Source organism: Anolis sagrei, chromosome X (assembly GCF_037176765.1).
Source record: "Anolis sagrei isolate rAnoSag1 chromosome X, rAnoSag1.mat, whole genome shotgun sequence".
Taxonomy (NCBI): domain Eukaryota; kingdom Metazoa; phylum Chordata; class Lepidosauria; order Squamata; family Dactyloidae; genus Anolis; species Anolis sagrei.
Window position 1 is genome coordinate 99497187 of NC_090034.1, and position 27989 is coordinate 99525175.

The 27989-nt window shown below is 44.6% G+C and overlaps 1 protein-coding gene across 1 annotated transcript in view; it reads left to right on the top strand.

The window, feature by feature from the left end:
• The first annotated feature begins 3518 nt into the window (after window positions 1–3518).
• Window positions 3519–27989, top strand: part of LOC137094868 (calpain-12-like) — a 31303-nt gene continuing 6832 nt past the window's right edge. Inside the window, exons 1-12 of the mRNA XM_067460787.1 lie at window positions 3519–3560; window positions 3658–3791; window positions 5764–5932; window positions 7501–7584; window positions 9924–10009; window positions 11531–11608; window positions 18129–18295; window positions 19528–19719; window positions 21338–21345; window positions 23021–23229; window positions 24486–24528; window positions 26641–26709. Coding sequence (XP_067316888.1) covers window positions 3519–3560; window positions 3658–3791; window positions 5764–5932; window positions 7501–7584; window positions 9924–10009; window positions 11531–11608; window positions 18129–18295; window positions 19528–19719; window positions 21338–21345; window positions 23021–23229; window positions 24486–24528; window positions 26641–26709 — 1281 coding nt within the window. The remainder of the gene's footprint in view (window positions 3561–3657; window positions 3792–5763; window positions 5933–7500; window positions 7585–9923; window positions 10010–11530; window positions 11609–18128; window positions 18296–19527; window positions 19720–21337; window positions 21346–23020; window positions 23230–24485; window positions 24529–26640; window positions 26710–27989) is intronic.

Consider the following 27989-nt stretch of genomic DNA (forward strand, 5'->3'; position numbering starts at 1 on the left):
ATTGTTGTCTAAGCACAGCTTATATAGGTTTTGGTGCTCTTCAGCAAAGTCTGCATAGCAACAGTGGGGGATTACATAACTGTCAAGCGATTGGTTAGACTCTTGAGGGTGAGGTAATCTACAGGTGAGGTCAGCTACAGGCGATGTCATCCTTCCTGTCTTCAAGGGTAATGTCCATACATGGTCAGTGGGGTAGGAACAGTGTATGTATCTGGGGAGTATGGCCTGTCTTTAGTCCTAGGTCATGATGTCCTGTATACTTGGCCAAAATGGTGTGAACCATAAGTGACAGGGGTATGGAATTTGTCAATGGGCGTCTAGACCAGAATGGTGTGCCAATAAAAGTCCAGAGGCGCATTGTCACTTTAATGGGACATAATAATGTCATCACTCCTTCAGGGTTGAGTAGTACAACTGACAGAGGGAGCTCATCTGTGCTCTTCCCAGATTCAAACCTGTGACCTATCGGTCTCCAGTCCTGCCGGCACAAGGATTTAACTCATTGTGCCACTGGGGGCTTCTCTGGATAGACTAAAGAAAATGGACATGAGGCCCCCATATAGTGCTAGATACATTTAATCCCCTCACTTCAAGTAGAAGATTTGCAATGTTGCAAAAAAAAAAAAAAAAGATAGCAACTTGCGATATTCACAACTGTACTGCCAGGGATTGGAGTAGGGGTTGTTGTTATTATTATTATTATTATTAATCTTTATTTATATCCCACCTTTCTCCCCATGGGGTTAATTTATGCAGTGGTGCAGCAGGTGAAACTGCTGAACTGCTGAACTTGCTGCCTGAAAGGTTGGCAGTTTGAATCCAGGGAGAAGGGTAAGCTGCTGCTCTTAGCCCCAGCTTCTGCCAACCTAGCAGTTCTAAAACATGCAAATATGAGTTATTAAATTAAATTGGTACTGCTCCAGCGAGAAGGTAACCGCTCCACATGAGTTATTCAATTGGTACTGCTCCAGCGAGAAGGTAACATGCTGGCCACATGACCTTGGAGGAGTCTACTGACAACGCCGGCTCTTTGGATCATAAATTGAGATGAGTACAATGCTCAGAGTCAGACACAACTAGACTCAATGTCAGGGGAAACCTTTACCTTTACTTAAGGGCATTTCAAGTTTGAGAGGTGGGTAGGAGTGCAATATTTGCTATTCTGCCTCAGGTCACCAAACATCTTGAGCCATCTTTTTGTGGTGGGTAGGTCTTGAGAGATTAAATGTGGGGAATATGTCTCTAAACTCACCAGGTGGCCGTTGTAAGAAGTACATATTCAGTTAAGAACTATTACCAGCAGGATACAATGGAGATCAACAAGGAAATGTAGGACAAAGGGTGGCTGTAAACCACATCATCTAGAATTTCTAGCTGAGGACAAACATGGTGAGAAGATAAGATATTGTAGCAAAAAAAAAAGTAGAGAAAGGCACTCCTTTGCACCAAAGTCTGGAAAAGCTCCTTTATGGGACTAAAGGTAAAGGTTTCTCCTGACATTAAGTCTGGGGGTTGGTGCTCATCTCCATTTCTAAGCTGAAGAGTGGCGTTGTCAGCAGATGCCTCCAAGGTCACATGGCTGGCACGACTGCATGGAGTGCCATTACCTTCCTGCAGAAGTGGTACCTATTTATCTACTCATATTTGCAAGTTTTCAAACTAGGCAGAAGCTGGGCCTAGCAGTGGGAGCTCACCCCTCTCCCTGGATTCGAACTGCCGACCTTTTGGCCAGCAAGTTCAGCAGCTCAGTGGTTTAACCTGCTGCCCCACCATCTCAAAATAAAATAATTGTTCTTTGTGCAATTTTTTTTACAGGACATCTGCAATTATGGAACTCCACATTTCATTTGCAAAGGAATGAATCGGACAGATGTCTGCCAAGGGCAACTGGGTAACAGTTCATTTGCTGTCATTCTCTTGCTTCACTGATAGCACTAGCCTGTATTTTGATGACATTTTCTGCTTTTTTTTCTTTCTTAAAGGTGACTGCTGGTTCTTGGCAGCGGCTGCCTCTCTTACCTTGTACCCAGAACTCCTGTACCGGGTAGTTCCACAAGATCAACATTTTGAAGGCACTGAATATGCTGGCATCTTCCATTTCCAAGTGAGATGAGCTTGCATAGTGGGTGGGGGTATAGGGTCCTATATAGAACACAGATATGTATTACTCAGATACACAAAGTATTATGTTATTGTTGTTGAAACTTCAAATATGTTATAGTTCAACAGGTTTATTACTTATATACACAATATAGAGGCACAACTTATCTTTATCATGGATAGATATCCATATTCATGTAGATAAACACAATAGCCCAAACTGTCTGATGATTTGAAAAGTCACTTATAAGTATTTTGAAGGACTATTAGTAGCATCCAACGTTATATACAACGTTCTCTGAAGAGCTTGTGGTGTGATCCTGTAGGGCAGGGATCCTCAAACTATGGCCCGGGAGCCGGATACGGCCTTCCAAGGTCATTTACCCAGCCCTCGCTCAGGGTCAACCTAAGTCGGAAATGACTTGAAAGCACACAATAACAACAATCCTATCTCATCAGCCAAAAGCAGGCCCACACTTCCCATTGAAATACTAATTAGTTTATATTTATTAAAATTGTTCTTCATTTTAATTATTGTATTGTTTTATGTGGGTTTTTTTGCATTACAAATAAGATATGTGCACTGTGCATAGGCATTCATTCATGGTTTTTGATGCATTTCATGTACTCCGAACTCTGAGGATTATTCCTGTTTTTGCACACTGATGTTTACACTATTTTGCTTTTTATATATATGCTTCAACAAACTGCTTTGCTATTTTGCCTTGTACTGTTTGTGTATCAGGTACAGAGGTGAATCCCAGCCTTGGAGCACAACAGTTGCGTGTGCAAGTGCGATACACCTCCCACAGCCAGCCCAAGAAGTACACTCACACACAATGTGGGATGAACAATGGCCACAACTCATTTATTGCAAACAGGAACAAGGGTTGGCAGCCAAGCATGGGTCCTGGATCATGATCAGACAGGCCAATACTGGCCGATCCCGCACACACCGGAGTGCCGCCGGCACAATACCGGGCAAACGCAACCCGGCACCCCTGGGACCAACGGGCGTCCACCCCTAACCGCTAGGGGGGGATACCAAACCAGATCCAGGGCCCATGCCCCACACCACAAAAGGGGGGGTGGGAACCGCACCCCCCTTGCCGCCAACCCTGGAGCCTGCTCCCAACAAAGGAAGCCCAAATGCGACACTGGCCACCTCAAAGTCCTGTTCTGCCTCCACGTCTGTTCTTGAACGCTTGAGGAGCTGCATGTAGTGCGGGCGGAACTCCCTCCTCCTGCCGCCCGCCGACCTTTCTGCAGGCCAAGTGCCTGCTGGGGAGCCCGGGCAGCTCAGGCCTCACCTGTGGTGGGCATGGTCAATAGGCCATTGGCCCCCTTGACCCGCCAGCGGGAATCCTTCCCGCCATCAGAGGGGGCTTCTGGGAGGAAGAAGCCCCCCCTAGGCAAGAATGGCGGTGGGGGACACCCTGCACCGCAACTTCTTTGGCCCGGTAAGTCGGGCCATGCTATTTATCTGTTCAGTGAATATGGCACACACATATACACACTTTCTGATACTGACTTTCAATCATTTCTGAATCCCCCCAGTTCTGGCAGTATGGGCGATGGGTGGATGTGGTGGTGGATGACCTCCTGCCCACCATGAATGACAAGCTGCTTTTTGTGCGCTCCCCTGAATATGATGAGTTCTGGATGCCATTGTTGGAAAAAGCCTATGCCAAGTAAGTGGGATATCATGCCTTCATGCCCAAATCCCTTGCTTCCTATTTCCCTGACTAAAGCATTATAGGTTTATAACGTCTTTAGCCTTCTCTGGTAAATAGTGCTGGCGATTTACCAAACTATAGCTCCCATAATTCCACAGCATTAAGCCATTGTAGTTAAAGTGGCTTCAAAGTGTATTCTATAGTGTAGATTCACCCAAAGAGAGAGAGAGAGAGACAATAGCATCATCAGGTACAGATTTTGGGTGTCATAAAAAGCAGAAGTTTGTTGTATCTTAATGCCAAAGATGCAGATGGATGTATATTGGATTTGCTACCTATGTTCTAGTCTCTAAGTGCCTTCAAGTCTGGGTTGCTGTGAGTTTTCCAGGCTGTATGGCCATGTTCCAGAAGCATTCTCTCCTGAGGTTTGGCCCACATCTATGGCAGGCATCCTCAGAGGTTGAGGGATCTGTTAGAAATTAGGCAATTGAGGTTATATATCTGTAGAATATCCAGGATGGAAGAAAGAACTCTTGTCTGTTGGATGAAAGATTGAATATTGTAATTGGCCACCTTGATTAGCATTAAATGGCCTTGTAGCTTCAAAGCCTGGCTGATTGCTACCTAGAGGAATCCTTTGTTGGGAGGTGTTAGCTGGTCCTAATTGTTTCTTTCTGGGATTCCCCTGTTTTCTGAGTTGTTCTTGTTGAGATTAATTTCACAATTCAGCAGCAGAGAGAGTACAAGGAGAGGGAGCTGAGAGTATGTGATTTTCCCAGGGGTCACCCAGTGAGTTTTCTATGGCTGCCTTACATATCAAAATAATGCACCTAACTTTAGGAATGATGCCTCTTGACATAGTGGGGTAAAGTGCCGTTTCCTGCTCCATCTCAGGTAGCAAAAGGTCTTGGGTGGAGTGTGAAACAGAGAAATCATCATAGTATATGTGTCTTTTCTGCTATATAGGAAGACGTTTTAGAAAAGTTCCATTTTTGGTCTAAATCTGAGTAACTATTCCACATTTGACCAATTAAACATTAATTTTAAAAGACCAGTTATGGTTCAACCAAGGAATCTTCCTAATCGCTACTAGGTTGAAAGCAGGTTCTATTTGATACGAGGGTTGAATGAAAAGTAATGCCTCCACCTTTGTTACTTGGTTTGGATGGGAATATTTTAATAAATCAAACACAGAAATAATCCTTAGAATGTGCTCTTTATCTTACCACTATTCACTTTCCACATAATCACCAGACAATTGGATACATTTCTACCAACGATGAACAAGTTTTCTGACGCCATCATGGAAGCAGTCGACATTCTGTTTCCGCAACCCATCGTGCACAGATCTTCTGATAGCCAAGCAAAGCAGTAATGTGACCCTCATGTTCTTGTGAAATGCCGATTATGCTTGAAATTTCTCTTGTGATATGACGATCGTCCTGAATCAATCTGTCAACCTTTTGCTTGTGAAACTCGGTGGTTGCTGACACAGGACGTCCAACTCTTTGTTTGTCACGCAAGTCAGATGTTCTCACCTCAACATCTTTAAACTTACTTACCCAACAACACACAGTACTCACATCAACACAATCACCACAAACAGCTTGCATTCTCTGATGAATCTCCTTTGGGGTGACACCTTCTGTTGTCAAGAATTCAGTGACTGCACGTTGCTTAAGTCGCATTGACCGACCGTCTGCGCAGAGTTCCATACTTCACACTTTAACAACACAACAATTCAATGCTAAGGCTTCCCGCCAAAATTGAACTGTGGAGGAGAGTCTACTGAACAAGCCAGTACCTGCCACATACCAGTACTGCCATCTGTTGAGGAGTTAGGAAGGTGGAGGCATTACTTTTCATTCAACCCTCGTACATAGGTCCCATTCCAGGAGAGGGAAACTATACCAACCCATATTTTATGCTACCATCTGTTATTCCATTGCCCCTCCTTTGTTCTTCCTTTCTCCCTCCTGCAAAAAAGGCTTAATGGCTCCTATGAAGCTATGAATGGTGGATACATGAATGAGGCCTTTGTGGACTTCACTGGTGGAATTGGGGAGACCCTGTCCCTGAAAGTACCGAACACCAAGCTCTTCAAGACCGTTCAAGCAGCCCTGAGCAGGAACTCTTTGATGGGCGCACACATTCAGGTGAGTGCAGGCAAACCACTCTGTACTGTGTCCAAAGAAGTGGGTTTGGATCAGGCATGGGCCAACTTGGGCCCTCCAAGTGTTTTGGACTTCAACTCCCACAATTCCTAACAGCCGGTAGGCTGTTAGGAATTGTGGGAGTTGAAGTCCAAAACACCTGGAGGGCCCAAGTTTGCCCATACCTGGTTTAGATCCATGAAAGTGCATGTGGAAATAAATATCAGTTGGTCTTAAAGGTGCTATTTCATTTCACTTTCTCTTGATTTAGAGTATTTGTTACCATAGAGCAGCGTTTCTCAAACTGGGGGTCAGGACCCCTGGAGGGGTTGCAAAGGGGTGGCCAAAGACCATCAGCATGTCAAGGTCTATTTTCCCCAAACTCCACCAGTGTTAACATTTTGGAATATTGAGTATTTGTGCCAAGTTTAGTCCAGGTCCATCATTGTTTGAGTCCACAGTGATCACTGGATGTAGGTGAACGACAACTCCAAAACTCAAGGTCAATGCCCACCAAACCCTTCTAGTATTTTCCGTTGGTTATGGGGCTTCTGTGTGGGAAGTTTGGCCCAATTCTATCATTGGTGGAGTTCAGAATGCTCTTTGTAGGTGAACTATAAATCCCAGCAACTACAACTTCCAAATGTCAAGGTCTATTTTCCCCAAACTCCACCAGTGTTAACATTTGGGAATATTTATTTATCCCAAGTTTAGTCCAGATCCATCATTGTTTGAGTCCACAGTGCTCACTGGATGTAGGTGAACTACAACTCCAAAACTCAAAGTCAATGCCCACCAAACCCTTCCAGTATTTTCTGTTGATCATGGGAGTCCTGTGTGCCAGGTTCGGTTCAATTCCACTGTTAGTGGAGTTCAGAATGCTCTTTGATTGTAGGTGAATTATAAATCCCAACAACTACAACTTCCAAATGTTAAGGTCTATTTTCCCCAAACTCCACCAGTGTTCACATTTGGGCATATTGAGTGGTTGTGCCAAGTTTGCTCCAGATCCATCCTTGTTTGAGTTCACAGTGCTCTCTGGATGTAGGTGAAGTACAACTCCAAAACTCAAGGTCAATGCCCACCAAACCCTTCCTGTATTTTGGTCATGGGAGTTCTGAGTGCTAAGTTTGGTTCAATTCCATTGTGGGTTGAGTTCAGAATGCTCTTTTATTGTAGGTGAACTATAAATCCCAGGAACTACAACTCCCAAATGACAAAATCAATATACCCAACTCCACCAGTATTCAAATTTGGGCGTATCAGGGTGTTTGTGCCAAATTTGTTCCAGTGAATGAAAACACATCCTGCATATCAGATATTTATATGATGATTCATAACAGTAGCTAAATGACAGTTATGAAGTAGCAATGAAAATAATTTTATGGTTGGGGGTCAGCACAATATGATGAAATGTATTCAGGGGTCGTGGCAATAGGAAGGTTGAGAAACACTGTCATAGAACAAACTGGTTAATCAAGGGAATATACATTGCCTTTGATAGTTACTTTGACTCTCTGTACTTTGAACAACTACAGCCTAACCGTGCTGCCTATTCTCTCTATTTTCAGGTTCAGCGGTCTGAAGACATGGAAAAACCAACCCCAGAAGGGCTGGTGAAGGGACATGCCTACTCCATCACCGGAATTCACAAGGTATATCAGCCTATTCCTCCCTTTGAGGACCCAATCTATGTCCTCTTCCACACAGTTGAATAAAATCCCACAAGTTCTGCTTCGAACTGGAATATATGGCAGTGTGGACTCAGATAACCTAGTTCAAAGAAGATATTGTGGGATTTTCTGCCTTGATATTCTGGGTTATATGACTGTGTAAAAGGGACCTCAGAAAGCAGGAAAAAACACAAAGTTATTTTGTATTGTCGAAGGCTTTCATGGCCGGAATCACTGGGTTGTTGTAGGTTTTTCGGGCTGTATGGCCATGTTCTAGAAGCATTCTCTCCTGACGTTTCACCTGCATCTACGGCAGGCTTCCTCAGAGGTTGTGAAGTCTGTTGGAAACTTTTGGAAACTGGACTTTCCATAAGTATATAAACCCAATTTTCCTAATTTCCAATAGACCTCACAACCTCTGAGTTTTGTTGTTCACTCGTTCAGTCATCTCCGACTCTTCGTGACCTCATGGACCAGCCCACGCCAGAGCTCCCTGTCGGCCGTCACCACCCCCAGCCTCTGAGTATGCCTGCCATAAATGCAGGTGAAATGTCAGGAGAGAATGCTTCTAGAATATAGCCATACAGCCCGAAAAACCTACAACAACCCAAAGTTATTTTATTTATCATATCAGAAGCAAACCAAGGGTACAGTTGTAGTTTATTAAAAAGACACAAAGTTTAAAAACTTGGCATTATATTAAATGTCCTTTGACCAGTAGCTGGCCACGTGGAGTGCCTCTGGTGTTGCTATAAGAAGGTCATCCATTGTGTATGGGGCAGGGATCAAACTGCATTGTAATAAGTGGTCTGTGGTTTGCTCTTCTCCACACTCGCATGTCGTGGATTCCACTTCGTGGCCCCATTTCTTAAAGTTGGCTCTGCATCTTGTGGCGCCAGAGCAGGGGCAGCGTGTCCATTACTCAAAGTAAGCGGTCGCAGTACACTTTTTTTTTTGCCAGGGGCGCAGAGGCGCCTCTGTAAATGCCCCTCGATTGCCACTTGAGGAGCACCCCCTCGGCTCACAACAGCCCTAGCAGTCTGGGGGAAGCCTCGGCAACCCATTACGCAAAGTAAGCATTTGCAGTATAGTTGATTTTGCCCAGGGGCACTCTTGAGGTGCTCTTGGGGGAAAACAGACCTTGACATATGCAAGTTGTAGTTACTGGGATGTATAGTTCACCTACAATCAAAGAGCATTCTGAACTCCACCAATGATGGAATTGAACCAAATATGGCTCACAGAACTCCCATGACGAACAGAAAATATATATCAATGATTGGTTTGGGGGGGGGGGGCATGCCAAAGTACTGTTTGCTTACCGTTGAAAATTACCTAGGGCCACCTCTACGTCAGAGCACAGTCTGTTCAATGCCTTTCGAGTCGCCCAGTCTTCTGTGTGCCCAGAAAGGAGTCTCTCATTCGGTCTCAGCCACTGATTGAGGTTCCGGGTTTTAGCCTGCCACTTTTGGACTCTCGCTTGCTGAGGTTTGGACTCTCGACAGATGTCAGGTGGTGCAATACCTGCTAAACCGTATAATTTCTCCAGTGGTGTAGGGCGTAGACATCCTGTGATAATGCGGCATGTCTCATCAAGAGCCACATCCACTGCTTTAACATAGTGAGATGTATTCCACACTGGGCATGTATCCTCAGCAGCAGAGTAGAAAAGCACAAGGGCAGATGTCTTCACTGTGTCTGGTTGTGATCCCCAGGTTGTGTCAGTCAATTTTTGTATGATGTTGTTTCTAGCGCCCACTTTTTGCTTGATATTCAAGCAGTGCTTCTTGTAGGTCAGAGAATGGTCCAGAGTGACTCCCAGGTAATTTGATGTGTTGCAATGCTCCAGGGGGATTCCTTCCCAGGTCATCCTCAGAGCAAAAGATGCTTGTCTGTTCTGAAGTTGAAAAGCATACGTCTTTGTTTTAGATGAATTGGGAATCATCTGGTTTTCCTTGTAATAGGCAGTAAGAGCACCTAAAGCTTCAGAAAGCACGATCGTCAGCATTGATAAAACTCATTGTCCTTTCTGGCAGTGACTGATCATTTATGTCTGTGGTTCTGTGAGTCTCCAGATATTTTGGCTTAACAGCTGGTAAACTGGCTGTGATTTCTGGAATTGTAGGCCAAAAAACCTGGGGACCCACAGATTGAGAACCACTGATTTATGCAAATGTTAAACATTGATGGAGCAAGCATGCTCCCTTTGTTGAATTCCAGGGCCAGAGAAGCTGATCACTTCAACGCATGTATGGGCCTTCTGCTGTGAAATGAAGCAGCACTCCTTCATGCACAGATAATCATTTTATCTTCCTTCTCAGATGGATTTCGGGGAGAAGGTGGTGAGGCTTCTGAGGCTGCGAAACCCCTGGGGCTACCAGGAATGGACCGGCCGCTGGAGTGACAAGTGAGTGTCTCTCGTATGTGTCACACGTTGGGGAGAATGGGAATTTTCCCCAACCTGGTACCTGTCAGAAATGTTAAAAATTAACTAGGCTATGTTTAATTACAAAAATGTGAGTCAAACACGGTAAGGCATCTGTGTTAGTTTGCCTCAGTGGGAGAAAGGTCTCAGTTTGTGAGAAGGCTTCACAGTGTGAGGTAGGCCTTAGTCTGTGAGAGAAACCTATATGTGAGGTAAACCTCAGTATGAGAAGGCTGTCGTGTGTAAAGCCTCATTGGGAGAAAGGTCTCAGTCTGTGAGAAGGCCTCAGAGTGTGAGGTAGGCCTTAGTCTGTGAGAGAAGCCTGTGTGCGAGGTAAGCCTCAGTATAAGAAGGCTGTCATGTGTAAAGCCTCAGTGGGAGGAAGGTCTCAGTCTGTGAGATGGCCTCAGAGTGTGGGGTAGTCCTGAGTCTGTGAGAGAAGCCTGTGTGTGAGCTAAGCTTCGGCATGAGAGGTCTGTCATGTGTAAAGCCGCAGTGGGAGAAAGGTCTCAGTCTTTGAGAAGGCCTCACAGTGTGAGGTAGGCCTTAGTCTGTGAGAGAAGCCTGTGTGTGAGGTAAGCCTCAGTATGAGAAGGCTGTCGTGTGTAAAGCCTCATTGGGAGAAAGGTCTCAGTCTGTGAGAAGGCCTCAGAGTGTGAGGTAGGCCTTAGTCTCTGAGAGAAGCCTATGTGTGAGGTAAGCCTCAGTATGAAAAGGCTGTTGTGTGTAAAGCCTCATTGGAAGAAAGGTCTCAGTCTGTGAGAAGGCCTCAGAGTGTGAGGTAGGCCTTAGTGTCTGAGAGAAGCCTGTGTGTAAGGTAAGCCTCAGTATGAGAAGGCTGTCGTGTGTAAAGCCTCAGTGGGAGAAAGGTCTCAGTCTGTGAGAAGGCCTCAGAGTGTGAGGTAGGCCTTAGTGTCTGAGAGAAGCCTGTGTGTAAGGTAAGCCTCAGTATGAGAAGGCTGTCGTGTGTAAAGCCTCAGTGGGAGAAAGGTCTCAGTCTGTGAGAAGGCCTCAGAGTGTGAGGTAGGCCTTAGTCTCTGAGAGAAGCCTGTGTGTGAGGTAAGCCTCAGTATGAGAAGACACCTCCAAGGTCATGTGGCTGGCATGACTGTATGGAGTGCCGTTACCTTCCCACCAGAGCGGTACCTATTGATCTAGTCATATTTGCATGTTTTTGAGCTGCTAGGTTGGCAGGAACTGGGGCTAACAGCGGGAGCTCACCCTGCTCCCTGGATTCAAAACTGCAACCTTTCAATCAGGAAGTTCAGCAGCTCAGTGCTTTAACCCACTGCACCACCGGCATTTTGAAGAGCACCTGAAAAAGTATACTTATTAAATAGTTTTGAAAATCTCCATGGTTGAAAAATGAGATTTTAATCTCTCCACTTACCTACCATTCAGCGCTTAAGTGTCTCATAATGTCTTCATTGTGCCAGCCTTGCCTATGTAGGCTCTCATTGCATGGCAACTCATGTCCGCGTCTTGGTTTTTTCCTGGCTTCAGATCCCCACTGTGGTCCTCTTTGGACCCCGAACTCCGGAAGAAGCTTCACGTGCGTGATCGGAAAGATGGAGAATTTTGGTAAGGAAACTGGACTCAGCACTAAAAGAAAATTTCGCTGCACGGAAGTGTCTTTCCCTCCAATGATTACAACTATCTTGTGCATACCCTTGTGCATACAACTTGGAAAAGTTAATTTGTTGACTTCAACTCTCCATTCCTGCCAGTAGCTTTCCCAAACTTTGAACCTAATTTTCAGACACAGCCTACGGTATATACTCGAGTATAAACCAACCTGAATATAAGCCAAGGCACCCAATTTTATCACAAAAAACTGAGAAAACATATTGAAAATAAGCCGAGGGTGGGAAATGCAGCAGCTACTGATAAATTTCAAAATAAAGATAGATACCAAAAAATTACATTACTTGAGGTGTTCTGGTACGGCTGTACCAGGAGCTCCAACTTTATTTGCTTTGTATTATATGTTTGCTTGCAGTCCCAGGTTTCAGGGACTCTGCAGATAGGTGGCTTCCTTTGGTTGCAGTCGTAGGGCAAGTCACCTGTCCGTCATCGTTAAGTTTTGGTCCCGTCCCTTGCTCAGGGCAATTGGGAAGGGAAGGGAGCCATTTTTAGTTAGTCTCAGCAAGGAAAGCTAATGTACAGGACATGTGCAAGCTTCCCCTGTATAAAAGCTTCAACCCTTAAGACTTTCCGGGGGGAAACAGTCTTAAGAGCATCCAAGACCTTCCAGGGGAGAACAGTCTTAAGAGTCTCCAAAGATTTCCAGGGAAACAGCCCTAAAGACCAAAGAACTCCAGCTGGAGAACATCTAAGCCTTTACTGGTAGGTCCACTCGGCATTCAAGAAGCAGTTCGACCCGGTAGTGGAGCCCACATCAGTAAGGGTTAGATTACAGTCAGCCTGAGAGAAGTTAAAAAGGGGATTTTCCATTTAAAGTAAAGAAGAAGTCATTGAAGACAGTTGCCTGTCCTACATGGGCAAAATTATAAAGTCACCAGTTGCATAAAGCTTGGAAGCATTTGTTTAGCTTTATTGAAGACAAGAGAAGTTTCTGTTTGATTGTTCATTAATAAAAGACTTTGTTATACTTCACAAGCCATCTAAAGGTCATTTGTGGTGGAAAACCTCTGAGAACTTCTCCTTGGGCCCCTTGGCTTCCCGGTGGGCAAAGGTTGCACATCCTATTCTAAAGACAATTCTTTACAGGCCCAGCGCGCGACAGAACATGAGGAATCAGTTGATTAAATGCTTTTGAATATTTACATAAAACTGTAATTTAAGATAAGACTGTCCAACTCTGATTAAACTATGATTCTAACTTTCTTCGATATAAATGCGCTTACATATACTTCCAGTAATAGGAGAGTAAAATAATACATGTAATAATAACAGTAATGTTGTTGTTCATTCGTTCAGTCGTCTCCGACTCTTCGTGACCTCATGGACCAGCCCACGGCAGAGCTCCCTGTCGGCCGTTACCACCCCCAGCTCCCTCAAGGTCAGTCCAGTCACTTCAAGGATGCCATCCATCCATCTTGCCCTTGGTCGGCCCCTCTTCCTTTTGCCTTCCACTTTCCCCAGCATAATTGTCTTCTCTAGACTCTCCTGTCTCCTCATGATGTGGCCAAAGTACTTCAACTTTGTCTCTAGTATCTTTCCCTCCAGTGAGCAGTCGGGCTTTATTTCCTGGAGGATGGACTGGTTGGATCTTCTCGCAGTCCAAGGCACTCTTAGCACTTTCCTCCAACACCACAGCTCAAAAGCATCGATCTTCCTTCGCTCAGCCTTCCCTAAGGTCCAGTTCTCACATCCGTAGGTTACTACAGGGAATACCATGGCTTTGACTAGGCAATGGATCTTTGTTGCCAGTCTGATGTCTCTACTCTTCACTATTTTATCGAGACTGGACATTGCTCTCCTCCCAAGAAGTAAGCGTCTTCCGATTTCCTGGCTACAGTCTGCATCTGCAGTAATCTTTGCACCTAGAAATACAAAGTCTGTCACGGCCTCCACGGTTTCTCCCTCTATTTTCCAGTTGTCAATCATTCTTGTTGCCATAATCTTGGTTTTTTTGATGTTTAGCTGCAACCCGGCTTTTGCGCTTTCTTCTTTCACCTTGATTAGAAGGCTCCTCAGCTCCTCCTCGCTTTCGGCCATCAGAGTGGTGTCATCTGCATATCTGAGGTTGTTAATGTTTCTTCCAGCAATTTTCACCCCAGCTTTGCATTCATCAAGCCCCGCACATCGCATGATGTGTTCTGCATACAAGTTAAAAAGGTTGGGTGAGAGTATGCAGCCTTGCCGTACGCCTTTCCCAATCTTGAACCAGTCTGTTGTTCCGTGGTCAGTTCTGACTGTTGCTACTTGGTCCTTGTACAGATTCCTCAGGAGAGAGACAAGGTGGCTTGGTATGCCCATCCCACCAAGAACTTGCCACAATTTATTATGATCCACACAGTCAAAGGCTTTAGAATAGTCAATGAAGCAGAAGTAGATGTTTTTCTGAAACTCCCTGCCTTTCTCCATTATCCAGCGGATATTGGCAATCTGGTCTCTCGTTCCTCTGCCTTTTCTAAACCCAGCTTGAACATCTGGCAACTCTCGCTCCATGTATTGCTGGAGTCTTCCTTGCAGGATCTTGAGCATTACCTTACTGGCATGAGAAATAAGGGCCACTGTACAGAAGTTTGAGCAGTCTTTCGCATTTCCCTTTTTTGGTATGGGGATGTAAGTTGATTTTTTCCAGTCTGATGGCCATTCTTGTGTTTTCCATATTTGCTGGCAAATGGCATGCATCACCTTGACAGCATCATCTTTTAAGATTTTAAACAGTTCAGCTGGGATCCCGTCGTCTCCTGCTGCCTTGTTGTTAGCAATGCTTCTTAAGGCCCATTCAACCTCACTCCTCAGGATGTCTGGTTCTAATTCATTCACCACACCATCATAACTATCCTCAATATTATTATCCTTCCTATACAGATCTTCTGTATAGTCTCGCCACCTTCTCTTGATCTCTTCAGCTTCTGTTAGGTCCCTGCCATCTTTGTTTCTTATCATACCAATTTTTGCCTGAAATTTACCTCCAATGTTTCTAATTTTCTGGAAGAGGTCTCTTGTCCTTCCTATTCTGTTGTCTTCTTCCACTTCCATGCATTGCTTATTTAAAAATAGTTCCTTATCTCTTCTGGCTAACCTCTGGAATTGCGCATTTAACTGGGCATATCTCCCCTTATCCCTGTTTCCTTTTGCTTTCCTCCTTTCTTGGGCTACTTCCAGTGTCTCAGCAGACAACCATTTTGCCTTCTTGGTTTTCTTTTTCTTTGGAACGTACTTTGTTGCCGCCTCCTGAACAATGTCGCGGACTTCTGTCCATAGTTCTTCTGGGACTCTGTTTACTAAATCTAGTCCTTCAAATCTGTTCTTCACTTCCACTGTATATTCGCTAGGAATGTTAGTGAGATCATATCTAACTGGTCTGTGTATTTTCCCTGATGTCTTTAGTTTTATTCTAAATTGGGCAATAAGAAGTTCGTGATCTGAGCTACAGTCAGCCCCAGGTCTTGTTTTCACCGACTGGATGGATGTCCGCCACCTTTGGCTGCAAAGGATGTAGTCAATCTGATTTCGGTGTTGACCATCTGGTGAGGTCCATGTATAAAGCCGTCTTTTAGGTTGTTGGAAGAGAGTATTCGTTATACACAGCGAGTTTTCCTGGCAGAATTCTATCAGCCTGCGTCCCGCTTCATTTTGTTCTCCCAGACCATGCTTGCCTGTGATCCCTGTTGTCATTTGACTTCCCACCTTGGCATTCCAGTCTCCTGTAATGAAAATAATGTCTCTTTTTGGTGTATTATCCAGTAGTTCCTGCAGATCCTCATAGAACTGATCTACTTCTGCTTCTTCAGCAGCTGTGGTTGGGGCGTATATTTGGATCACTGTAATGTTGAAAGGCTTTCCTTGCACTCGAATTGAGATCATTCTGTCATTTTTTGGGTTGTATCCAAGCACCGCTTTAGCGAATTTCTTATTAATTATGAAGGCTACTCCATTTCTTCGATGTTCCTCTTGTCCGCAGTAGTAGATCTGGTGGTCATCTGATGTGAAGTGGCCCATTCCAGTCCATTTCAGTTCGCTGACCCCCAGAATGTCTATCTTTAGTCTTGACATCTCACCAATAACAACATCCAATTTGCCCTGGCTCATAGATCTTACATTCCAGGTTCCTATGGTGTGTTGATCTTTAGAGCATCGGATTCGTCGTTCGCCTCCAGTACCGTCGGCCGCTAGCCTTCCTTTCGGCTTTGAGCTAGCTGCGTCATCACATCTGGGGCTAGTTGAACTTATCCTCTGCTCCTCCCCAGTAGCATTTTGGCCATCTTCCGACCTGGGAGTCCCATCTTCCAATGGCATACCGACATATCTCTGGTTGTACTGGTCCATTTAGTTTTCTTGGCAAGGATACTGGAGTGGTTTGCCATTGCCTTCCCCAGGGATCACGCTTGGTCTGACCTCTCTGCCACAACCGTCCCGTCTTGGGTGGCCCTTCACGGTTTCGCTCATGACATCATTGAGGTGCTCAAGCTCCAGCGCCCCGACAAGGCGGTGATCCTTTGCTGGAGAACAGTAATAATAGAGTGAAATAATAAATGTAATGATAACAATAAATAGAGTAAAATAATAAATGAAATAATATCAATAATAAATAGAGTAAAATTATAAATAACTTTGACTCAAGTATAAGGCGAAGGGGGGGGGGGAGGTTCAGCCTAAAAAGGGGCTGAAAATCTCAGCTTCTACTTGAGTATTTACGGTAAGTAAGATATGAGGACCTAAATACCCCAAAGATCCCATCTGATCTTGGGAACTAAGCAAGGTCAGCCCTAGTTGGTATTTTGATGTGAGACTGCCAGCAAATACCAAGTGCTGTCAGCTATCTTTCAGAGGAAGGAACTAGCAAGATCACTTCTGAATATTCCTCACTTAAGAAAAGTCTGTGAAATACATAAGATCTGTACAAGTTGACAGGTGACTTGAAGGCACACAAACACAATCATGTTTTATGTGTTGTTGAAGGCTTTCATGGCCAGAATCACCGGGTTGCTAAGAGTTTTCCAGACTGTGTGGCAATGTTTCAGAAGCATTCTCTCCTGACATTTCGCCCGCATCTATGGCAAGCATCCTCAGAGGAATACATGCCCTCCAAAGTGTGTTTTTATGAGTTCCCTGCAAATAACTTGCTCCTATTTTTATCTCATTAGAGTCTTTTAATCGTTTTGTCCTGTACATGTGGTTGGCCCATTGTTATTGTAATGGTGCTTATTGGAATGTTAGTTTATGACTGTGTTTATAATTTTTAAAATTTCTTTTTCTTTCCTTTTATGTAATTTTGATGATGTTGCTTCTTGTTTATGCTTTGGCTTTAACTTGTTGTAATATGTTGTCCGGGTTTGGCCCCATGTAAGCTTCTCCGAGTCTCCATTGGAGAGATGGTGGCGAGGTATAAATAAAGATTATTATTATTATTATTATTATTATTATTATTATTATTATTGTGAGGTTTGTTGGAAACTAGGCAAGTGAGGTTTCTATATCTGTGGAATGTCCAGGGCGGCAGAAAGAAGTCTTTTCTGTTGGAAGCAAGTGTGAATGTTGCAATTGACCACCTTGATTAGCAGCTTCAATGGCCTTGCAGCTTCAAAGCCTGACTGCATCCTGCATGGGGGAATCCTTTGTTGGGAGGTGTTAGCTGGCCGTGATTGTTTCATGTTGTTGTTCATTCGTTCAGTCGTCTCCAACTCTTCGTGACCTCATGGACCAGCCCACGCCAGAGCTCCCTGTCGGCCGTCACCACCCCCAGCTCCTTCAAGGACAGTCCAGTCACTTCAAGGATGCCATCCGTCCATCTTGTCCTTGGTCGGCCCCTCTTCCTTTTGCCTTCCACTTTCCCCAGCATAATTGTCTTCTCTAGGCTTTGCTGTCTCCTCATGATGTGGCCAAAGTACTTCAACTTTGTCTCTAGTATCTTTCCCTCCAGTGAGCAGTCGGGCTTTATTTCCTGGAGGATGGACTGGTTGGATCTTCTCGCAGTCCAAGGCACTCTCAGCACTTTCCTCCAGCACCACAGCTCAAAAGCATCTCTTTTCCTTCGCTCAGCCTTCCCTAAGGTCCAGCTCTCACATCTGTAGGTTACTACAGGGAATACCATGGCTTTGACTAGGCGGATCTTTGTTGCCAGTGTGATGTCTCTACTCTTTACTATTTTATCGAGATTGGACATTGCTCTCCTCCCAAGAAGGAAGCGTCTTCTGATTTCCTGGCCACAGTCTGCATCTGCAGCAATCTGCAGTAATCTGCAGATTGTTTCATATCAGGATTTTTTTCATAACAGGGGAAAGAGAATGAGGATGCTTGCCATAGATATGGGCGAAATGTCAAGAGAGAATGCTTCTGGAACATGGCCATACAGCCCCAAAAGCTCACAGCAACCCAATCATGTTTGATTGTGGGAACACTGCAGACTGAGAAAAGGACAATAGGTGGCACTATGTAACTACTTCTGTTTGTCCCCACTTTCCAGGATGCAACTGGTTGATTTTATACGTCATTTCGATGTCTTGGAGATCTGCCACATTAGTGCTCAGGACCCACAAGAGGGAGCCCGCTGCTGCTGGAACGTCAACTGCTTCCAAGGCTGCTGGGTCAAAGGCCACACCGCTGGCGGATGCCAGACCTTCCAACCATGGGGTAATTCTCTGGGGCTTGGGGTTGGACTCTCTCGGTTGTAAGAGTTGTGTAGGAAAGCTTGGAGAGAGGTCATTGCGCCCTAAGGAACTTCCCAATGATACTACTACTGGGATACAGATTAATCAAGCAAAGGTCTAGCACAGTGGTTCTCAACCTTCCTTATGCCGCGACCCCTTAGTACAGTTGTGTTGACCCCCAACCATAACATTATTTTCATTGCTACTTCATAACTGTCATTTTTCTACTGTTATGAATCATAATGCAAATATCTGATGTGCAGGATGTATTTTCATTCACTGGACGAAATTTGGCACAAATACCCAATACGTCCAAATCTGAATACTGGTGGGGTTGAGGGGTTGATTTTGTCACTTGGGAGTTGTAGTTGCTGGGATTTATAGTTCACCTCAATCAAAAAGCATTCTAAACGCCACCAACGATGGAATTGAACCAAACTTGAAACCAAACACAGAATTTCAACGACTAACAGAAAATACTGGAGGGGTTTGGTGGGCATTGACCTTGAGTTTTGGAGTTGTAGTTCACCTACATACAGAGAGCACTGTGGTCTCAAACAATGATGGATCTGGACCGAACATGGCACAGATACTCAATATGGCCAAACGTGAACACTGGTGGAGTTTGGGGAAAATTGATCTTGACATTTGGGAATTGTAGTTGCTGGGATTTCTAGTTCACCTACAATCAAAGAGCATTCTGAACACCACCAACAATGGAATTGAACCAAACTTGGCAGACAGAACTTCAACAACTAACAGAAAATACTGGAATGGTTTGGTAGGCATTGATTTTGAATTTTGGAGTTGTAGTTCACCTACATCCAGAACACTGTGAACTAAAACAATGATGGATCTGGACCAAACTTGGCATGGATACTCAATATGCCAAATGTGATCACTGGTGGGGTTTGGGGAAAATAGACCTTGGCATTTGGGAGTTGTAGTTGCTGGGATTTATAGTTACCTACAGTCAAAGAGCATTCTGAACCCCACCAATGATAGAATTTGGCCAAACCCCCATGACCAACAGAATATACTTTAGTGACCCCTCTGACACCCCCCTCATGACCCCTCCAGGGGCTTGACCCCCAAGTTGAGAAATGCTGGTCTAGCAGGCTTCATTCTTGAACTTCCCCAATACAAATCTGAAGTGTGCTTTGATATCCAACTGGCTGTGAATTCTGAAATGCAGTTTTATTTTCCATTTTCTAGACACTTTTTGGATGAACCCTCAATTCCATGTTTCCCTGCTGGAGCCAGATGAGAAAGAACTGAAGAAGCAGGAGAAGAGAGGGCAAGAATACCAGAACCCCACCTGCACCCTCCTTGTTTCTTTGATGCAGAGAGAACGGCGAAGGAGCAGAAAGAAATTCCTTCTCATCTGCTTCCAGATCTTCAGGGTGGGTACATGGGGACTGTGGGACAAGTGCACATCCCTCTCAATCTCATAAGGGCCATTTAGGACATGGGAAGGTAAAATATGGTCCTGTGGCCAGGTGTGGCTTGCAAGATGGATAATGTAGCTTTCAGTGTTTCTCAACCTCTCTAATATCATGAGCCCTTAATACAGTTCGTGTGGTGATCCCCAATCATAACATTATTTTCAATGCTACTTCATAGCTGTTGTGAATTGTAATGTAAATATCTGATACGCAGGATGCATTTTCATTCACTGGACCAAATTTGGCACAAATACTCGATACGCCCAAATTTGAATACTGGTGGTGTTGCAGGAGGATTGATTTTGTCATTTGGGAGTTATAGTTGCTGGGATTTATAGTTTACCTACAATCAAAGAGCATTCTGAACTCCACCAATGATGGAATTGAACCAAACTTAGCATACAGAACTCTCCTGACCAACAGAAAATACTGTAAGGGTTTGCTGGGCAATGGAGTTGTACTTCACCTACATTCAGAGAACACTGTAGCCTCACTTGAGTTTTGGAGTTGTAGTCCACCTGCATCTGGAGAGCACTATAGCCTCAAACAATGATGGATCTGAACCAAAACTTGACACGAATACTCAATATGTCCACATATGAACACTGGTGGAGTTTGGGGAAAATAGATCTTGGCATTTGCGAGTTGCAGTTGCTGGGATTTATAGTTCACTTAAAATCACAAAGCATTCTGAATCCCACCAACGAAAGAATTGGGCCAAACCTCCCACACTGAACTCCCATGCCTTGAAGGGACTCACTGATGTGAACCTCCCTCCCACCTTGCATGCTTTCCCTCACCCACACATGCGCATCACACTGCCATGCGCTGAGGACGTCTGCTCTCCCATCCCTGCTTGAAGTTGACAAGCTGGAAAGTGTCCAGAGGATGGCGACTAAAATGATCAAGGGTCTGGAGAACAAGCCCTATGAGGAGCGGCTTAAAGAGCTGGGCATGTTTAGCCTGAAGAAGAGAAAGCTGAGAGGAGACATGCAGGCTTGTTTTCTGCAGCCCTGGAGACTAGGGCGAGGAACAATGGCTTCAAACTACAAGAAAGAAGATTCCATCTGAACATGAGGAAGAACTTCCTGACTGTGAGAGCTGTTCAGCAGTGGAACTCTCTGCCCCAGAGTGTGGTGGAGGCTCTTTCTTTGGAAGCTTTTAAACAGAGGCTGGATGGCCATCTGCAAGGGGTGCCTTGAATACAATATTCCTGCTTCTTGGCAGAATGGGGTTGGACTGGATGGCCCATGAGGTCTCTTCCAACTCTATGATTCTGTGATTCTATAAGTCCCAGAAATAGCCTTCCCCTTGGCTGAGAGACCGGCTGAGAAACCAGCCAATCACAGCAGAGGAGGCCTTTTGGTGGGAGGATTCGCCGTCTCTTTCCAAAAAGATAGAGAAAGACAGGCAGAGATTTTCAGTCTTCTCTGCCAAAGAGGTTCCTAAGACCATTAGAAAGATATGTTTTCTGATGGTATGTGGCAACCCCCTCTGAAATCCCCTCGCGCCCCTCCCCAAGGGGTCCCGGCCCCTAGGTTGAGAAACGCTTCTCTAGTATCCCAGGAAAAATGCCAGAGAAAGAGAAGTGAATCTATTCAAAGGCAAATGGGATTGATTGGCAGTGAAACATGCACCGGATCTTAGCCTTTGATCATTTGCTTGCCTTCTTACCAATTGTTTTGAACTTTTTCTCCCCTTGCTCACTCTTCTCTTGCAGGTGACCAAAGAGGTAATCTTTCAAGTTGGTTTTATTTTCTTATGGGCTCCCTCCCACCCATGATATGGCTGGAAGTAGCAAGATGGAAACGTTCAGCTGAGAATGGGAAGGAAAGGAAAACAACGTTCAATTCAAAACAAAGGGAAGTTTCGTAAGTCGCCTTCGGGCTGATATGGGCGGGATAGAAATAATGTAAATAAATAAATCAATAAATAAAATAATGTAACATATCCTAGTTCAACAGGTGGCAGCCAGATTACTAACTGGAGCGGCATACAGGGAGCATACCACCCCCCTGCTATGCCAGCTCCACTGGCTGCTGGTCCATCTCTGAGCCCAATTCAAAGTGCCGGTTTTGACCTATAAAGCTCGGTTCTGGCCCAGCTTACTTGTCCGAACGCATCCACCCCTAAGTCCCACCTCGTAATCTAAGATCATCCGGGGAGGCCCTGCTCTCGCTCCTATCAACAGCGCAGATGCATCTGGCAGGGATGAGAGACAGGGCCTTCTCGGCTGTGGCCTCCCACCTATGGAACACGCTCCCAAATGAGGTAAGATCCACTCCCTCCCTCCTGGCTTTTAGAAAAAAAATTAAAATAATGGTTTTGGGACCAGGCCTTCGGGCTATGGAGCATTTCAGAAAGACAATGACTGGAATGGCGATTTGACGGACAAGACTATTTTATTGTTTTAATGATTGTTTTATTGCTTGTGGACGTATTGTTTTTAACTTGATTTATGTGTAATTGTAGTGTATAAGTGTAATTGTTTGTACTGGCATTGAATTTTGCCATTACTTATGTGTAAACCGCTTTGAGTTCCCGTCGGGGTAAGAAAAGCGGTATACAAATACTGTAAATAATAATAATAATAATAATAATAACAACAACAACAACAACAACAACAACAACAACCTTGGATATTACAGGAAGTATTTGAACCTTCCACGTACTGTTGCATTACAACACCCATCGGTACTAATGAGCAGGAATCAATACCATAGGACCCCTGTATCCATGCTTTCATTTCTCCATCTTTATATATAAAGCCTGCGTATGTTTGTGATCACAGAATTTGAAAAGAAGTTGGTCAATTGATTTGACATTTCAACATGCATTCCAATATTCATGTGTTTTTATAGTAAAATTAAATTTTGACACAACATTGCATTCGAATACACACATGTATTTAGCATAAAAATCCGCAGTCCAGGAACACGCTCAATGAAATCTCTGATGCCCAAAGCAACCAATCACAGCCTAGCTTTCATTTTACCTCAGCAGTACAAGAAATGAAAACTGAGCTCGAGCAACCAATTGCTGCACAGCTTTCCTTTTGCCTCAGCAGTAAAAGAAATAACAACCTCTAACTGAGCAGCTTTCATTTTTACCTCAGCAGTATAAGAAATAACAACCAATCACAGCACAGCTTTCCTTTCACCACAGCAGTATAAGAAATGAAAGCTAAGCTGTGTTTAGTTGCCTTTCTCAGCCCGAATGCGACTCAAGGTGATCGACCTCACTGGCTGCCTTTTTCCTTCCAGTACCTCCAGGTGAAGAGCACAGCTCAAAGAAAGGCATTGCTCCCCACTCTCCAGCCCGTCTGCCCTCCTTGCAGTGGTTATTCACGAGACGTCACAAGATACCTCCAGTTGCCCCCGGGAGATTATCTGGTCATCCCTAACACCCAGTCCCCTTTGGAAGAGGCAAACTTCACCCTCCGCGTATTCACAGAGAAGAAGCACCAGTTCTTGTGAGTGCCGGGAGCCCAGTGATTTTAGTTTTTAAATTGCAGTCATCTCCATTTCCAAGCCAAAGAGCCAGTGTTGTCCGTAGACACCTCAAAGGTCATGTGGCCAGCATGACTGCATGGTGGGCCATTACCTTCCTGCCAGAGTGGTACCTATTGATCTATTCACATTTGCATGTTGTCAAACTGCTAGGTTGGCAGGAGCTGGGGCTAACGACAGGAGCTCACCCTGTCCACAAATCACCAACCTTCCAGTCAACAAGTTAAGCAGCTCAGTGGTTTAACTTGCTGTCTCGCATTGTCCATAGACACCCCTAAGGCCTTGTGGCCAGCATTACTGCAGAGCGGTACCTATTCACATTTGCATGCTATCAAACTGCTAGGTTGGCAGGAGCTGGGGCTAATGACAGGAGCTCACCCTGTCTGCAAACCACTGACCTTCCAGTCAACAAGTTCAGCAGCTCAGCGGTTTAACTTGCTGTCTCGCATTGTCCATAGACACCCCTAAGGCCTTGTGGCCAGCATGACTGCAGAGCGGTACCTATTCACATTTGCATGCTATCAAACTGCTAGGTTGGCAGGAGCTGGGGCTAATGACAGGAGCTCAACCTGTCTGCAAACCACTGACCTTCCAGTCAACAAGTTCAGCAGCTCAGCGGTTTAACTTGCTGTCTCGCATTGTCCATAGACACCCCTAAGGCCTTGTGGCTAGCATGACTGCAGAGCGGTACCTATTCACATTTGCATGCTATCAAACTGCTAGGTTGGCAGGAGCTGGGGCTAATGACAGGAGCTCACCCTGTCTGCAAACCACTGACCTTCCAGTCAACAAGTTCAGCAGCTCAGCGGTTTAACTTGCTGCCCTGCATTGTCCGTAGACGCCTTGAAGGTCATGTGGCCAGCATGACTGCATGGCACGCCATTACCTTCCTGCCAGAGCGGTACCTATTGATCTATTTACTATTGCATGTTGTCAAACTGCTAGGTTGGCAGGAGCTGGGGCTAACGACAGGAGCTCACTCTGTCCGCAAACCTGCAACAAGTTCAGCAGTTCAGCGGTTTAACTCGATGCCCCACTGTGGCCTACATAATCCAGTTCAAAGCAGATAGTGTGGATTTTCTACTTTGATAATCTGGATGATATAGCAGTATAGAAGGGGCCATAGTTGAGGAGATGCACCCCTCCCTGGGTTTGTATAACAACACTGAGATCACCTCTACAGCCTATCACAAGGGATCTGGTTATTTTTTCATTCTAGGGAAATTGATGGAGAAATCAGTGCAGATGGCCCGGCATTGCAGGTAATTGTTTCTTTTGCTTGCGTATTTCAATATTTTTCGACACAGTTCAAGGGCTGGATTGAATGAATGCATCCACCATCCTGAGAATCTTAGCTTAGATGTTGAAGTTGGAATTTATTTTTTTTTAAATACCTGCTTGAAATCACGTAAAAACTAGGGTTGGATAGGTTCGTTCGGAAGAGCCTGAAACAAAAAAACTTGCAACTTTTGACTTTCGAAGCGGTTTTGAACCATGCAGGAAAGGTGGGAGAGGCAAATCCAAATTTGAACCACTGAACTTTTTTTTTCCAGAAATAGTCCATAATGTGCAGATGTCTCCCAAGGTTATTTTAATTTTCAGAACCATTAAGCAACTTTGGTAAAACCTAAAAAGTTTTAAAATCTCATGCTTTCCCTCCCCTGGCGATGCAAGGGAGGGATGAGGCGGGCATGGCTAAGCACAGTGTAATGAATCCCACCACTGCCACCAAAATATAAAGAAGCAGTGAGTAGTGGGATTATTATATATATTTTCCCTGTCAATAAATTTAAATTAAAAATCTTTACTATTACTCACTGCGCTATTATATTTTGGTGGCAGCAGGAAGCAGCGAGTAGTGGGATTATTATATATATTTTCCCCGTCAAGAAATTAAAATTAAAATATTTACTATTATTCACTGCATTATTATATTTTGGTGGCAGCGGTGGGATTCATTACACACAGCCATTGTTGTAGTTTGTGAAGGCCAGGCCCCCAAGGGTAGAGAATGCAAAAAGCCCTGCTGTTAAACTACATTTCCCACATTCATTAGCCAAAATGGCTGAAGGACCCCTATAGCTGTCAAATGGCTGAAGGACCCCTATAGCTGTCTGTAGCAGTCGTCATCTAAATATAAAATAAACTGATTGAATCTACAAAGGTGTCTAAAGAAAGCAGCAAAGCAATAAGCAACTTTTGCAAAGCCAAGAGAACTTAAACTGCTTAAAAAACCAATCATTTCACTTTGGCCTGATTGCCATGAACAAGGTACTGGCGCAGCCAGCCCTTTACATCAGTAAGTAATGATAAAATAAAATGATTGATTGCATCTGCAAATAGGAATAAATGGATGGCTGTGTTTTGAGGGTCCCCTCCAACTCAGTAGAGGAAGCAAAAGGATGTCAGGAGAGTTTGGATGGTGTCTTTCTGCCCAGAAGAAGGGGGGTCAGTCTAGATGTCCCTTGATGGGGTCTCAACTATTATTTTTGTTCTCCACCAATTTAACACAGCTTGTGCCACACAAACAAAGTTTCTGGAGTAGAACAGCTCCTTTCAAAGTAAAGACCACCCAATGAAACAGGAAATAACACTTTCAAACCAGGAACAGATTTTCTTTATTATTAAAAATTGTTTTTTATAAAGGACTTTGAAAATTCATCAAAAATCCACGGATATGTCAAAGGTTATGAAATTTGCTGAGCTAACAGTGGTCCATGTGTTCTACCACTGTAGCAAGTTTCATTAGGATTGGTCTAAAAATGAGGGAGGGAGAATCCCCTGAAGTTTCTCCAGTACCAGTGCTGTTTTTTTTCCTACAGCACATGAGTGTCTGCCATTAACGAAGCAATTCGGAAGTTTCGGAAAGTTTTGAATGTTTTTAAAAAAAATTTAGAAGTGACTTTAGAATCAAACCACCAGCGCCCCCTACATCCAAAATGAGTTTTGAACCTTTTTTTATCAACCAAGCCTAGTAAGAACCATCCTGTCATCACAGCCAGGTTGGAAGTGGAAGGGTTGGGTTCTTCTGATTTTTCCGGGCTGTCTGGCCATGTTCCAGAAGCATTCTGTCCTGATGTTTCACCCACATCTATGATAGGCATCCTCAGAGGTTGTGAGGTTTTGAAGGGTTCTCTACTCTATGAATGTCATGAGATCCAACCATCAGGTTGAGAGGTATATGGGAGGGAGGTGCATTTATGAATGTGATGACATCCAACCAACCAGCACTGAGTACATCTAGATTATTTTTAAATAGGAAAAACTCTGCTCCACAGTTTGACTGATTCTCACATTTGTCCTAAAAGGAGCGACTCTGAATTCACTGTGCTAGAGTTGTGCCTCATTCCCTCTCATGCTTTCTTTCTCCCCAGACAATGACACCTCCCAAGACTGGAGTAGACAAAATACTTGAGAAAACCTTCCTGAAGTATGCAGGACAGGTAAATAGTTTGTAAATTCCCTGAGAAAAGAGGAGAAAGATGAGAAAAACACACAGCCTGGAGTAAACGAGCGCATTGGGTGCACCATCCAAGCCATAAAAAAAATAAGGAAGGTCAAGGCCCGATCCCATTAAAAGGCTGGGGGAGGCTGTATGAGCTGCCAGACTTTAAGACTATTGCAATGGTTCTTAACCTGTGGGCCACGGACCACCAGTGGGTCATGAGGACGAAAATCTGGTCCACTTTATTTTATTTTATTTCCACTCTTTTTCGCGCCACCTGCCACCCCTGTCGCAAAATATGGCATATGTTTTGTATTAGAAACTAGAGCTAATGTAGTCTATCCAATGCAATTTTTGAAACAGCACCCCAAATAACCAAATTGAATCTAAAGTTGACCAAAAACTGATTCTTAACCCTTTTGGTACTAATGTTGGAGAGTGGTCCCTGGTCAAATAGTCCTTGGTCAAAGTGGTTCCTGGTGAAAGTAGTCCCTGGTCAATTGGTCCCTGGTCAAAGTGGACACTGGTCAAGTAGTCCCTGGTCAAAGTAGTCCCTGTTTAAAGTACTCCCTGGTCAAGTGGTTCCTGGTTGAAGTGACCCCTGGTCAAAATGGTCCCTGGGCAAGTAGTCCCTGGTCAAAGTGGTTCCTGGTCAAAGTGGTTCCTGGTCAAAGAGATCCCTGGTCAATGTGGTCCCTGGTCAAAGTGACTCCTGGTCAAAGTGACCCCTGGTCAAAGTGGTCCCTGGTCAAAGTGACTCCTGGTCAAAGTGACCCCTGGTCAAAGTGGTCCCTGGTCAAGTAGTCCCTGGTTGTTGAAGAGAGTGGTCCCTGGTCAAAGTGGTTGCTGGTCAAAAGTGGTCCCTGATCAATTGGTCCCTGGTCAAGTGGTTCCTGGTCAAAGTGATCCCTGGTCAAAATGGACCCTGGTCAAGAAGTCCCTGTTTAAAGTAGTCCCTGGTCAAGTGGTTCCTGGTCAAAGTGACTCCTGGTCAAAATGGTCACTGGCCAAGTAGTCCCTGGTCAAAGTGGTCCCTGGTCAACGTGGTCTATGGTCAAGTGGTTCCTTATTAATGTGATCCCTGGTGAAGCGGTCCCTGGTCAAGTGGTCCCTCGTCAAAGTGGTCCCTAGTCAAGTGATCCCAGATCAAAGTAGTCCCTGGTCAAGTGGTCCCTGGTCAACATGGTCCATTGTCAAAGTGGTCCCTGGTCAACATGGTCCATGGTGAACATGGTCCCTGGTCAACGTGGTCCCTGGTTAAGTGATCCCTGGTCAAAA